General features: G+C 50.9%; 1 protein-coding gene across 4 annotated transcripts in view; it reads left to right on the forward strand.

Moving 5' to 3' along the window:
• The window catches only part of URB1 (URB1 ribosome biogenesis homolog), an 86,589-nt gene that overhangs the window by 59,849 nt on the left and 12,792 nt on the right, over window positions 1-13,948 (forward strand). The window contains exons 31-40 of one of the 4 annotated variants that reach the window (XM_045436861.1): window positions 4,613-4,773; window positions 5,324-5,435; window positions 6,363-6,469; window positions 7,220-7,363; window positions 8,384-8,493; window positions 8,882-9,079; window positions 10,259-10,500; window positions 10,927-11,523; window positions 12,569-12,791; window positions 12,869-13,357. In XM_045436861.1, the coding sequence (XP_045292817.1) occupies window positions 4,613-4,773; window positions 5,324-5,435; window positions 6,363-6,469; window positions 7,220-7,363; window positions 8,384-8,493; window positions 8,882-9,079; window positions 10,259-10,500; window positions 10,927-11,523; window positions 12,569-12,750 (1,853 nt within the window). In that variant the 3' untranslated portion in view covers window positions 12,751-12,791; window positions 12,869-13,357. Of the gene's footprint in view, window positions 1-4,612; window positions 4,774-5,323; window positions 5,436-6,362; window positions 6,470-7,219; window positions 7,364-8,383; window positions 8,494-8,881; window positions 9,080-10,258; window positions 10,501-10,926; window positions 11,524-12,568; window positions 13,358-13,948 lie in introns of those variants that run through there. The other 3 variants (XR_006701068.1, XM_045436862.1, XM_045436863.1) reach the window with 3 other exon arrangements.

Raw genomic sequence — 13,948 nt, forward strand, 5'->3', positions numbered from 1 at the left:
TTACTAAAAATACCCTAGCCAGCTGAGTACTAGCTGTTTTAGTGAGCGTGATATTAAATGTTTAGACTATTCTCGGTCTCAAATATATTCCATTTACGTGTGTTGGTTATGGAGGTGTGTAGCTGTATCTTAACACATCTCGTCTTTCCCGAAACAGTATGCTATCCCACAGTTGGATGTTTTTTTAAAGCTTTTTGAGTTTTCCCTCCTCATCAAAACTAGTCACTTGTTAGAAATGATAAATTTAGTCTGTACACTCTTGGAGCCCAAGAGGCTTCCCATTATTCTTTTTTCATCCTTTTACTTGTAATCTGCATGTTGGTATTAAAAGTGGTTTCCTGTTGACACATGGATTTGGGCTCTGCCTTTTTGAAATCCAGTCTGACCATCTCTGCCTTTTAGTTGGAATGTGTACACCCTTTACATTTAGTGTGATTATTGGTCCAATTCTGTGTTGTTTTCTTTGTTGGCTTTTAACTACAGTGCACATGTGTGTGTGTGTGTGTGTGTGTGTTACTTTAGGATGTGTAGTACTCCCCTTCAGTTTATTGCAGTTCACTTTCAAGTGGGATTATATACCACTCTGTGGATAGTAGAAGCACCGTACAACAGTATTAATCCATCCCTGCCCCTCCTGGTTTTCCGTGCTGTTCTTACCATACATTTTACTCCTGTGTGCTGTGACACCCACAATATGTTGTTGTTTTTGCTTCAGATTGTTGGTTACCTTTTAAAGAGATTTAAATGTCTTATATTTACCATTTTACAGTTGCCCTTTCTGGTTCTCTTCATTCCTCTGTGTAGACTCAGATTCCTATCTCCTTCCTTCTGCCTGAAGTACTTCCTTTAAGAATTCTTGTAGTTTCAGGGGCACCTGGGTGGCTCAGTCGGAGTCAGTTGGAGTCGAAGCGTCCAACTTCGGCTCAGGTCATGATCTCGCAGTCTGTAAATTAAGGCCTCACATCAGACTCTGTGTTGATACTGGAGACTGCTTCAGATTTTGTGTCTCCCTCTCTTTCTGCCCCTCCCCCCTCACAAAAAGTTAAAAAAAGAGCTCTTGTAGTTCAGGGGTGCCTGGGTGACTCAGTCAATTGGGTGTCTGACTCTTAATCTCGGCTCAAGTCATGATCTCATGGTTTGTGAAATTAAATCCCTGATAGCACAGAGCCCGCTTGGGATTCTCTCTCCCTCTCTTTCTGCCCTTCCCCTGCTTTTACTCTTTCTCTCTCTCACACAGTAAATAAAATTAATAAAACAGAAGGGCACCTGGATGACTCAGTCAGTTGAGTGTCTGACTCTTTGATTTTTGGCTTAGGTCATGATCCCAACATTGTGGAATCAGGCTCTCTCTACAATGAGCATGGGACCTGTTTAAGATTCTCTCTGTCTCTCCTGCCCCAATCGCGCAGTCTGTCTGTCTGTCTACCTGTCTGTCTCTCTCAAAAAAGAATTCTGGTCATTCATGTCTGCTAATCAGTTCTTTCAGGTTTTTCATGGGAAAAAAACCTTAACTTTTAAAAGGTTTTCATGAGGTATAAAATTCTAGACTGACAGGTTTTTTTTCTTACCGTACTTGAAAGATGATGCCACCTGATTTTTGGATTGCATTGTTTCTAACAAGCAACCAACCGTCGTTCCTTTTGTTTCTGTATATGTTGTGCGACTGCTTTGAAGATTTTCTTATTATTGGTTTCAAGCAGTTTAATTATGTGCTTTCGTGTGACTTTATGTTTCTTGTAGTTGGGGTGTTCAGTGAGCTTGGCTCTGTAGGCTTATAGTTCTTGCCAAATTTGGAAAAACTTTGGCCATTGTTTCTTCAAACTTTTCAGGACTTCAACTACACATATATTAGCCCACTTGAAAATGATCCCACAGCTCACTGATGTTCTGTTCCTGGTTTAAAATTTTTTTTCTCTGTGTGTTTCAATTTGGATCATTTCTGTTGCTGTCTTAGAGTTCATTAATCTCTTTTTCTGTAATGTCTAATCTGTTAATAATTTCCTTCAGTGCATTTTTCATCTCTGACATTTTAATTTTCATCTTTGGAACCTTGGTTTGGGTTTTTATAGCTTCCATGTGTCTAGTTAACATTTTCAGTATTGTCTCTAGCTCCTTGTACATGTAGAATATAGTTATATTAGTTACACTAGAATTCTAGTTTTGTTACCTTTGTCCTATCTGAGTCATCTTCAAATGGTGGATTTTTCTAATGGGCTATATTCCTTCTTGTTTGAATGTCTGATAATTTTTTAGTATAAAGCAGACACTATGAATTTTACCTTATTTGGTGCTGGATATTTTTTATTTTTTTAAGTTTATTGATTTATTTTGAGAATACGCACACACACATGCATGGAAGCTGGGGAGGCACAGAGAGAGAGAGGGAAAGAGGAATTCCAAGCGGGGCTCAAACTCATAAACTGAGATCTTGACGCGAGCTGAAATCAAGAATCAAATGCTTAACCAACTGAGCCGCTCAGGCGCCCTGCTGCTGGATATGTTCGTATTCCTGTGAATGTTCTTGAGCTTTGTTCTAGGACACATTTGAGCTGCTTAGACATGATTTGATCCTTCCAGCCTTGCTTTGAATCTCTGTTAGGTAGGACCAAAGCAGCATTTTAGTCCAGGACAGACAGACTTCACCTCACCACTGAAGAAACACCCTGCTAAGCAGTGTGCCCTCTCCCGGTGAATGTGAGGGTTTCACCCTGGCTGGTGGGACAGGACCCATGTCCAGGCAGGTGTGAGCCTGGGGTTGTCTTTGGTCCTCAGCCCCGGTAGGTTCCTCGTACACTCTTGCAGGGGCGGGGCACTCGCCAAAGAGCCTGGTGCTCTCTCCGTGGAACTCTCTTCTCTGGGACTCTCCCTTGTGACATCTGGCCACCTTGGCCTCCCAGGCCTCCTGCTCCATCTCGCACAACTCCGAGCTCTCCAGTCTCAGCCTAGAAGCCTCCAGGCTGCGAGCTGGGACTCTCGGAAGGTTCATCCTGTTCATTTTCACTCTTGGAGATTGCTCTCCTTTATTGCCTCATGTCCAGTGTCTTGAAAATCCTTGTTTTATTTGTTCAGTCTGGTTTTTTAGTTGCTTCAGGTGGACAGGGGAATCCGGTTTCTGCCACTTTCGGCTGGAAGTGGAAATCCTGGTTCTCCCTTGAGGCGGTGTAAACATTGAGAAAGAGGAAGGGGGCCATGTGGAAGCATCCACGCAGCCATTGGTTGCCCTTCGAGGGGCGGCAGTGGGGGTGGGGGGAAGTGCTGGTGGAAGTTACAAGGAGCTGTGCTACTTCCGAGGGACAAGGACACTTTATGGTTTAAAGTGATTTCAGCACCTTTGGGCAGCCACTCATTGGGGACCATCGCATGCCTATGCGTGTAGCTGTTTGGATTACAGTAGAGAGGAGTAGCTGATTGGTAGTTTTTCTCTTACTGTTCATGCTTAACATTTTTAAATTGCCAAAATTACCCTTTTAAAAGTCTCACTTCGGGAAAAGAAGAAAAAAAAAAGCTTGGCTTTTTAAAAACATCATTAGTGGTGTATCTTTTATCAATAGACAGTATGTTCCAAGATTGCACATTTCACTTGGTTTCTGGGTATTCTTTTCACTTGGTTTGTATTTAGTGCCTCATTTAACTGTGTCACCGGTGCCTCAGCCTAAAGAACATCTGCATGGGTGATGATCATGACCAAACCCTGCGTCATCATTTTTAAACACGGTGACCCATCTCTGTCCCATGGTTTTTCTTCACAGGTTTTATCTTCTAACTTATGACAGTATTTATGTTGTAAAAGGGCCTGTGTCTTTGTTAAAGAGGGTTTAAAGCGTCCTGAGTTTTGTTATTGGTGACCAAGCCCTTTAAGTTGTGGTCCTTGGGGTCCCCTTGTATATCTGACCTTCCCGCTTGGTCACATTTCCTGACGTGATTATGGGTTTTTACAAGGCCTCACATCTAACAGATGGATATCAGCTAGCAAACTCTTTAGACTCTAACTTTTGCTCAGGGTGGTGAGCCTCTCTTCTATGAGATTTTCGTGGTTTGCTTAAAGAAAGGACTAGGGTTGCAGAATGCATATAAGTTAATCCTTCATAGAATTGTTGGGCCGGGTCAGACTGGTTTGCACTGGCTGAATTTCCCAGCTTCCCTGCCTTTGGTATTTTCCTTAGCGATGTTTGTAGCTAGGAACTCAGATGCTGCAGACTGAACAAGGTGGAAACAGGGAGCTGGTTTTCTCTGCTGGCCCCGCAGTCGTGTCCCCCAGGTCACCGGCATGCTCGGATCTCATGTCTTGGGTCTGAATGGCGCCTCCGTTCTTCTCTGGCTCGTTGAATGTTGTGAGAAGTAATGAAATAGTCCTGATTGGGATTTATAAGCATTTTAGAAGTTGAAAGTATAGCTTCTTGTCATAAAAGGGAAGACAGGCTTTTGTCCAACTTCAGCAGAAGCTAAGGGGCGCTGGAGAGACCTGTATTTCTTGTATCTAGCTAGCACTTGTTGCTGATGTCGGCAAAATGCAAAAGGAAATTTAATTGTGCATGTTGCACAAGCATTGTGATCGTGTGTGTGTGTGTGTGTGTGTGTGTGTGTATTGAATGCTCTATTTTATTTCCCATAGAATTTGTGGTAGATTGTCGAAAATTTTTGGACTCCAATTCTCTGGGCCTAACCGTCGCGGCCCTCAGCAGCTATGACCCTCAGATGCGAGCTGCGGCCTACTACGTCCTGGCGGCCTACTACTCGCAGCTGGAGGGGGCACGGTTCCGAGAGCAGCCCCAGGTGAGTGCGCTTCAGGGAGCCAGTTCTCCGCCGCATCTGGTAGAAGGCCTTCTGTGTAACACAGAAGCGTGTTGTCTGATAAGGAACTGAGGTCCGTTCCCCTTCAGGGAGTGATGATGCTGGGGTTGCCTCTGGTCCTCAACTCCGGGAGATTGAGAAAGCTCTCCCCTTTCAACAGTCTTCTTGTGCGGAGGTGGGCAGAGCAGTTTGGTTTCTTTGGCCTGGGCTGTGGCTGAGGCAGCTGTTACCCAGGACACGCTGAGGCTCAAAAGCGTGTGCCCCAAGGTGGCGGGGAACAGGAGCAGACTGGGTTGTCGGGGTGTGAAGCCAGGGTTCTCTCCCCCCGTGTGCACCTGCCTGGCTCCCCAAGGGACAGCAGAAGCACTCTTAAGATGGCAGTGAGCAGGGACGTTGCCTTTATGTGCATCCCGGGATGTGAGGAGCAGGCCACCCGGCAAAGCTGTGGTTTAAGCTGCACGAGTCGAGGCTGATCACAGCTGTTCTGAAAATTCTTTTTTTTTTTTTCCCCTTCTTCTTTCCTGGTTTTAAGCTACTTTACCTGTTGGATGTAGTCCGGAATGGGATCCGAACTCAGAACATGAGACTCACCTTTACCTTGACTCTCTTCATTGCCAAAGCAGCCCTGCAGATTTTGAAACCAGGTACTGCTGGTAGGACTAGGTTGGGGTGAAGTTGAAATGTCGAGACTGAGCACGTCCACTTGTCGGCGTCAGTCCTGCAGGCGTGGTCTGTCACACGTGTGAGAAGGGACGTGTCTGGGTCATCCAGTGGCACAGTCATATTCAAATGGGGAAGCAGTCCCCCGCCTGAGGCCCCCATGGTCACATAGCTTGTCCGAGGCCCCACAATTCATCTGTAGTCAATTCAGCTGTTAGAATTCAGATCTAGTGTTCGCTTACTCCTGCGTATTTTTTCTTCTCCTTAGAAATTACTGGAGGAAAGCGAGTAATTGGTCATTTGTAGACTCTAAAGAAAAAGACTATTCCGAGAAAATATCTTAGCAGAGGCCATGATGGTAGGTCTTGGCCTCCTGTCCAGTGCAGCCTCTCAGACCTCATGTCAGGGTCAGGGGCATAAGCAGCAGTGGGCACGGGGTGGGCTCCGAGGACCCAGGCGTCTGGACAGGTTGGAGGTGGCGATCGAGGGGGAGGAAGCATCTGTCCCCATCGGCCTCGTTGCGTTCCAGAGCCAAGTGCCCCGGGGGTGTCTGAGCCTCCTGTGCTGTGACAGTGACCTTCAGTTGGAGGCCGACGGGGCTGGGTGTCAGCCATCTGTGTAACCAGGTTCCACTCTGCGGACCAGCTGGTTGGAGCTTGCGCAGTGGGCCGCTGGCTGGGGAGGGGCAGCTCGCGGTCTCGGAACCGTGAGCCAAAGTCTGCACGCAGCACAGAACTAAGGTGCCTTATTGCAGCCTGATTCTCGGGAGCTGCTAACCTGGATAAGGATGCAAAAGCTCCCCAGGGGGAAGGGATTGATGTCTGCCCCCCCAGATCCCGTTCCCCAACTCCAGCAGAGCACGAGGGTCCCACTGGTGCCTGCTGGAAGCCACTGTCTGCCTTTGTCCTCAGAGGAACACATGTACCTGAAGATCAGCAAGTTCCTGCTGTCACACGAGTACTTGAATATGAACAAGGTTCCAGGCTTCTACCAGTTCTTCTTCAGCTCAGACTTTGAGGTAATGCTTCTCAAGTCCCCGGGGGCCCCCGGAAGACTCCTCTTTTGGACTTGCAACCACTGCTGTCCTTCTGGCATCCTCGCCTTGCTTGGCACGGTTGGCGGCATGGCTGCGCGAGCCGTGTTGGAGCAAGAAGATCACGTGGTCTTGCTCGTAGAAATGCTTTTCACTCCACGCATTAAGTTTTAGGTGGCTTCTCACACCTTAAAAAACGTACTTCCGAGGCCTAAGTTGTGTGGCGTTCTCGTTGTATTTTCTTGGCGAATGGCCAGGTTAAGCATTAAATGTGCTTTTGTAGGACACCTGCTCGAGACACAGTGCGGTGTGTGAACTTGACCCGCTCCTTTCCTTCTGATCTGAAGGAACCGAATCGGGTGTTGAGGGATTCTGATCACATAATCAGAAATAGACAGACTGTTTGCTGCCATGGCTGCTTACGTTGCCACCACTTGAAAATAGTGGGGTCGGTCGGGGCACCTGGGTGGCGCAGTCGGTTAAGCGTCTGACTTCAGCCAGGTCACGATCTTGCGGTCCGGGAGTTCGAGCCCCGCGTCGGGCTCTGGGCTGATGGCTCAGAGCCTGGAGCCTGTTTCCGATTCTGTGTCTCCCTCTCTCTCTGCCCCTCCCCCGTTCATGCTCTGTCTCTCTCTGTCCCAAAAATAAACATTGAAAAGAAAAAAGAAAGAGTGGGGTCGGAAGAGCCGTCTTTCACTTGCGTAACAGTAGTTTCCTGTTTCTCCTGGGTCACAGCAAAAGACGGAACAGGAATGGGTGTTCGGGATCCTGCGGCAGGGGATGCGGGACAAACACTGCTACGAGCTCTACGCCCGGCGAGGGGTCTTCCACACCATCCTGGCCTTCTTCAGCAGCCCCCTGTGTGACGACGAGGCACAGGTAGGCGGGCACCGCGGTCTGAGAATGAAAGGTCCGTGCTTTTGCTCACACTTTTATTTGGAAGTCAGACCCGTGTGAATTCTAATCCCAGCCTGGATGTGACCAGCCGACTCATGTGACATTAAGCTGACTTCCCACGAGGGAAAAAGGCTGGCACTCACTGCTGCTGTTCCCTGTTGAAATGCTGTTCCTTGTGGCTCCTCTCCCGTGCCCTCGCCTGGTGGTGAGGTCTGTGCAGAGGGCAGAGCCAAAACAGTGATCATGAACCTTTGGAGCTGGCTACGAAGCCTAGCAACAAATTACCCCCATAAATGACTGACGTGCTTTTGCGGAGACCTTCTTGAGCCACCAATATTTCACTAAATGCACAGAAGCTGTAGGTTCTCGAAACTCAGCTAGGAAACAAGAGTCGGGAGTTGAAGTCGACAGTCTTGCAACCGGGGAGGGAATCCCTTCAACCGAGAGCTTGTGTGTGTGTGTGTGTCCGTCCCCTCAATGCCCTGGGTGGCTGGAAGGAGTAAGTAGGTAGAGTTTTCAGTATCTGGATTAACTTCCAGCCCCGTCAGCTTTTGTGTCTGACCGGATATAAAACCTGTATATCCGGGTGAATGAGAAGATACCCACTTCACAGCTCCAGGGGCGGCCGCATTCTTATGTCCTCCCTTCCAGATGCTAAAACTGAAGGGACAAAATGGGCCGCCAGCTGTCTGGGCTAGAAATGGGTCCACATCCCCTGCCAGGCTCACATTGGGCCATGTGCTTTCCGAGCCGTGTCTTTGTGCCTGTGGGTTGGTTCCTTACGATGGGTTAGCAGGGGCGGTCAGCCCCAGCGCCTGGCACTTGCTGTGGATGTCTGTGTCCTCTGGCCGGCCACGGCCACCACTCTTACGCGGCAGAGCCAGCCTCTTGTGCGGCCAGCACCCGGAAATGGATACGACATACCGTTACGTTAAGTTGTTCCTTTTACCAAGTAAGTTCAGTTTCCCTACTGAGAAATAACTCTTCATTTTGGGTTTTCAGATTTGGATTCTGGAAATTCTACAGAACGCTGCCCGGGATGCCCAGTCTGCCTACGAGATCCTACGGGACTATAGCCTTTTAACGTGGGTTTTACACGTCCTTGAGAGCAAGTAAGCGCCTCATGTGTGAGCGGCGTGTCAAGTGGGGAGAGGGTGGGGTGGAGACCATGGAGTTTACTGCTGGCTTTAGTGGTGACTGGAAACGTGCCGAACAGTCCGTCCCGTCTAGTGGTCGCCCACTAGGAAGGAGAATTGGGGCCCCACCCTGGGTTGCAGCATTTGGAGGGCAGGCTCCCCGTTTTCACGTGGATGCTGTGACTTTGGGGGCTGCGGTGGGGGTGAGCAGAAGGAATCGCTGCGAGAAGGGATAGCCTGCCACCCACCACCAGGCGCTGCCACTGTGGGCCTAAGTGTGTCCCGAGGTGCCCCCCACCCCTGCTCCAGCCGAGGTCGCTGAGAGGAGAGGACGTGGCAGTGAGCGTTCCGTATTTGGTTTCAGGTTTCTGGAGACCCAGCTCCTGTCCAGCATAATCTCCTTGCTGCACACACTGTGGGTGACCAACCTGGGGGACAAGGGAGTGGAGTCTGAGGGCCCGCCTCCTCGCAAGCCAGGGTCCCAGGAGCCCCCGAAGCTGCTTGCCCTGCACCTGGTCAATGAGTTCCTGTATGTTCTCATTGTGCTCACAAAGCACCTGAGGTAAGCCCCCTGCCCACCAGGTGCGACCGTGTCACCTGTGGACATCACCGCTCAGCAGTCCCCTTGGTCACAGTTTCACAGGGCTGAGCCACACGGCTGCTGTCAGTTGTGGGTGACGTCAGGAAACCTCTTAGCTGTTTCTGCTTTTCTCCTTCAACTTTATGAGGCTCCTTTCAAGACGCCGAGAACTTAACACTCTAAACACCTAAAACCTGTCATACCAGATGGCTTTTAGCAGACAAACAACTCCCTTGATATTTTGATTCAAGCACTCGTGTATTTTGTAGAAAGAACATATTTTCCATCACCTTAAGAAAGCATGTTCCCAGACTTGCTTCTGCCTTCGTTAGCCTGCACAGATTCACTTATCCCAGAATCTTCTTGAAAATTTCAGTATTTTCATATGACCTCTTAAAAGAATCCTCCTGATTTCCTCAGAGAGCTACACTCTCCTCACATCCCACCGTCTAGAGAAAATAGAGTCTGTGCACTCAGAGTTCTGACTTAGGAACAGAGGTGTGCTAATTGGAACCAGAAGATTGATCACAAATGGATTATAATCTCAGAGTGAAAACTTTTCTTGATAGAGGACAGGGCATTTGGTCTTAGGTTGTTTTGAATTAAGTTGTTAAGTCAGTGCCGACAGACTTGTTTCTTATTTCGGGGTCGTTGAAAGACAGGTTGGTTTTTGAGAACTGATGGCAATTTGAAATAATTCTAAAATTGTGTGGATTTTAGAATCGTGTGGCAATTTGAAAAAATTCTAAAATCGTATCTTAAATTCCCTGGGGTTCAGAACGTATTTCTTACCGGTGCCCATCGTCGGGTTGGACCACGGGTGGGGCTGAGTCTGAGAGGCCGTGAGGCACAGGGAGCCCACTGTCCCACAGTGTTGTGTTAGGTGGCTGGTGCCCAGACGCTCACACTCTCTCCACCTCACTCTCCCTGGTCAGCCATGGTTTCCCAGAGATTTCTGTTCCTCCAGCATGGAGGTCGGACTCCAGTCTCCACTGTGCCTCCCCTGCCGTGGATTGCTCTCTCCTGTTCGTTGTGCTGTAAAGGCACACTCCGGCGGTGGGTGGGCCATTTGACCCTCTGGGCATTGCCCAGCCACCCCCGTCCTGGGCTATGGGACGAGGAGGCAGCTTGGGCTCAGTCTGCGACGTTGGCTCCCGACAGGCCGACCTTGGCCCCCGCCCAGCTGACCGGCTTCTTCGGGGCGCTTGAGTCCGTGCTGAGGTACCGGGCCACCGTCGTGCAGGCCTTCAAGGACATGAACCGCTTCACAGTGAACGAGACAGTGCTGTCCACCAAGGATGTCCTCGTCCTCCTGCACAAGTGGAGCCTCATCGAGAGAGATGCCAAGCTCCAGGACGACCTGAGAGCAACCATTGAGCAATACCAAGTCAAGGAGCTGCTGAGTGAGTGTCGGGACCCGACTGTCTGGCGTTCCCCAGACTGTGCCCAGCTCCTCACACAGCACCCAGCAGTTTGCCTCTCCGAGCAGCATTTCCGAAGCTGTTGGGGCTTAGGAACAGGGCACACCCGTCCTCGGAGCCCTGCAGAGGTTGCTGGGGAGACCTGGCTTTGAGCTCTGGCTCTGCCACGGCCGGTGCTCGCCATGAGGGGGAGGGGCGGTGGTGAGGATGAAGTGGGTTCATCATGACGGCAGCGGGGACCGTCACAGGCCCACGTGGAGCACTCGCTGCGCTCCAGGCGTAGGAACGTGTCCTGTTGGGGCCGAGCCCTCGGGGCCTGTAGGCCACCCTTGTGGCACCCGCCCGCCACCTGGAGCTGCGTGGGGACGGGGGCGTCGGTCTCACTGCCTTCCTCTCCGTGTACAACAGAAATGTGCAAGGATAAGAACAAGCCCGCTGTGCCAGCCCGAGCTAAAGGCCCGCGGGGCCGAAAGAGGAGGCCTGGGGAGGAGGAGGAGGTGGCCGACCCTGAGCCGCAGGCGTCCACCTTGGAGACGTGCAAGGGCCTCCTGAGGTCCATACTGACCCACTGGGGGCCCGCGTTCCCCGGCCCTGACTGCGCTCGGGGCCCCGTGGACGGGGCTGCCCCTGAGAGCGAGGCCCCGGGCCTCGCGTGCGCCGCCGCCTCCCTGGCGGTCGGCTGGGTGCTGCGGTCGGTGGCCGAGCACCCGCCCGGCAGGGCAGAGGCTTTGGGACTGCTTGGCTGGCTGAAGAGCCACATCTTGCCACAGCCGGTGGTCGTGGCAGAGCTTCTCGGGGACCGTGCTGTGAGGAGTAGCATCTTCAGGCTGTACAGCCAGTCCTGCAGCGCCGAGCAGCTGGCGGGCCCCGCGCAGAGCGTGGCCTGCCTCTTCAACACGGTCATGCTGCAGCTGGCGGCCCAGGGCCCGGCGGGGAGCGCCTTCCGCCCGGCGGTCGAGACCCTCTGCCTCTCGTCTCTGAAGGAGAAGGACGAAGCCACCCGAGGTGAGGCTGGTTCGCTCATCAGAGGCTGAAGGAATGCACCAATGGGTGCGGGGTCTGGAGCAACTCCCGGTCCTTAGAGCCTGTCGGGGATCCTTGATGAAGTATGGATGGGGCCCAACCCAAACCCAGTTTGCCATGGGGCCGTGATCGGGCAGGGAGGAAGCCTCTGCTCTCTGGTCAAGCACCAGTGACGATTGTGTTTGCAGTTGGAGAAGCGAGCGCCCCTCAGAACCGCTGCACAGCAGCGGCTTTGCTACATTTCAGCCATTACTCAAGTGAAGATTACGCTTCACAGCAGTGCGGATGGATGTGTGTGTGTGTGTGTGTGTGTGTGTGTGTGTGTGTGTGTGTGGATTTGCATATATGTGCACAAGCACGAAAATACACACACAGTTTATGTGCTTGGCACTTAGCAGGTGCTTAGTGAGGGATTAAGTGCAGGAATGAATGAATGAACCAGCAGCAAAGGCTTAAAAGGCTAAGTAGAACAGAGGGAGGCTGACCATGTGCACATGGCCTCCTCCATCTGAGAGGGTTGTTCCTTTCACGGAGGGATGTAAGGGGACCAGGAAAGAGAGATGGGCCAGCAGCCGAGGCAGGTGAACTCACCCTGGGAGTGACCTCTTCTCTCATCTGGATGCCGTCAGGGAGTGGAGTCTGTGCCTGGGAAACCCTGTCTTCTGGCCCATGCCACTGACGAAATGGTGTGAAGGGATTGGAACCTCTTCTCAAACCACGGTTCTGGTTCTCAGCACAGGTGGTCAGGACCAAGAAGAAACTTGGCTTGTAGTAACTTTTTTTTCACGTTGCACACACATTGATCAAATAGAAAGATGAATTTTTTTAAAAGAAAAAAGGTTAACCCCAAATTTAAGCAAAATTAATTTGTTTTGAACACGTGCTCACCTCCTGTTGCCAGAGGCATGTGGCACCGTTTAGTTGGGTACCCAGCAAAGCTTCCATGTCCCCAGGCGTGTGGGTGGGGTGACTTGTTTTCCAGCGGAGTAGCTTTGTGTCCTGATGGCCTTGTTGCCCTCTTCCTCAGCCACCGCAGCGTTCCTGGTGTCTCTGTACATTAAGGACGTCTGGCTGGGGGCTCAGCGGCCAGACACCCTCCTAACCCACATCCAGATGATCCGTGACGCCACAGAGGACGCGCCAACGGGTGACGAGGAGGCTGTTGTCATGCTCTGCAAGGACATCCCCGCCTTGGTCCCCAACGCTTGACACCCTGCCCTCCGGCGCCTTCTGGCACCAGGTTCTAGAAGGTTAGTTGAGTCGAGGGTTTCCGTGGAAAGCACGTATAATGACAAGTTCCGTCAACGTTAACTCCGTTTCCTGACAGGCGAAGTTGGCTTTGTTTAACTCAACGATGAATAAGCTCCGGGGACTGCGCGCACAAAGCGGTCAAAGCTGAAGCAGGCCTGGGTGCTTCCGGCCCACAGGCCCATTCCGTGCTCACACGTGGAGGACCCTTCCTCTTGGCTTCAGTGCTCTTCAAAGAAAATACCTCAAGTTGAGGTAACGCTTCTGAGCACTGGAGGGATCTGTGGATATTAAAGCTAAAGGGTCCAAGAGTAGAAGGCGTCACATAAAGGAGCATGAGGAGAGGTGCTTCAGCTTTTCTTTTCGGTGAAGTCTTACACACATGTGTACAACTTCTTGAGTGTTAATTATTTTAGTAAATAAAAGGGTATTCTGTTAAATCCTTCCAGTATAAAAGCGATTTGATCTCTGTCTTGGGAAGAAAGCCTGTATTTTTTTTTTTTTTTCAATTGTTTCAAAGGGAGGATTTGGGATTCTATAACTTGTTAATAAATGTCTATTTTCGTTACGCTTTTGTGTTTTGCTTATGGATGGTAATAGGCCGTTTCACTTCACAGCAGCCTGCGTCGTAGAGGGTCAGCACCTGACTCTTAACCTTCCTATAGCAATTGGCACAGCGGCTGGCAAACCCAGTGGAGTTGTGGAGCCTGGGCGCTTGGAGCTTGGCATGTGCCCGCATCCCTCCCGCACGCCATGGCCCCCGGTTGTTCTTAACGACCTCACGTTTTAACCAAGATACGAGTGACACCTGTCTGCCTCCAGTCCCTTTACCACGTATGGGCTCATTGTCTAGAAAGCACGGGCTGGATCCTCCCCTCTGCCCACCCCCCCGCCCCCTGACACAACACTCGCAACAGCGTTTTCTGAGAACATTCCCATGTCAGAATCCTGCTTTTAGGTTCAAGTTAGAAGAGCCCCATGTTCTTTCTCGCCCCTTTTCTGCGTCTCTGGAGCTTGTGAGCCTCCCCTCCCTCGTCTCCCTTTCTAGCCCACCACCCCCGAGTAAGTCGAGGCTGAGTCTGCCGTCAACTTGAGGAATTAACCGTCAGCCCGCCTCGGTGGGAGTGGGCTGTATGGGCTTTGTACTTGGGCGCCGTCT

This window comes from Leopardus geoffroyi, chromosome C2 (genome assembly GCF_018350155.1).
Source record: "Leopardus geoffroyi isolate Oge1 chromosome C2, O.geoffroyi_Oge1_pat1.0, whole genome shotgun sequence".
Classification (NCBI taxonomy): Eukaryota; Metazoa; Chordata; class Mammalia; order Carnivora; family Felidae; genus Leopardus; species Leopardus geoffroyi.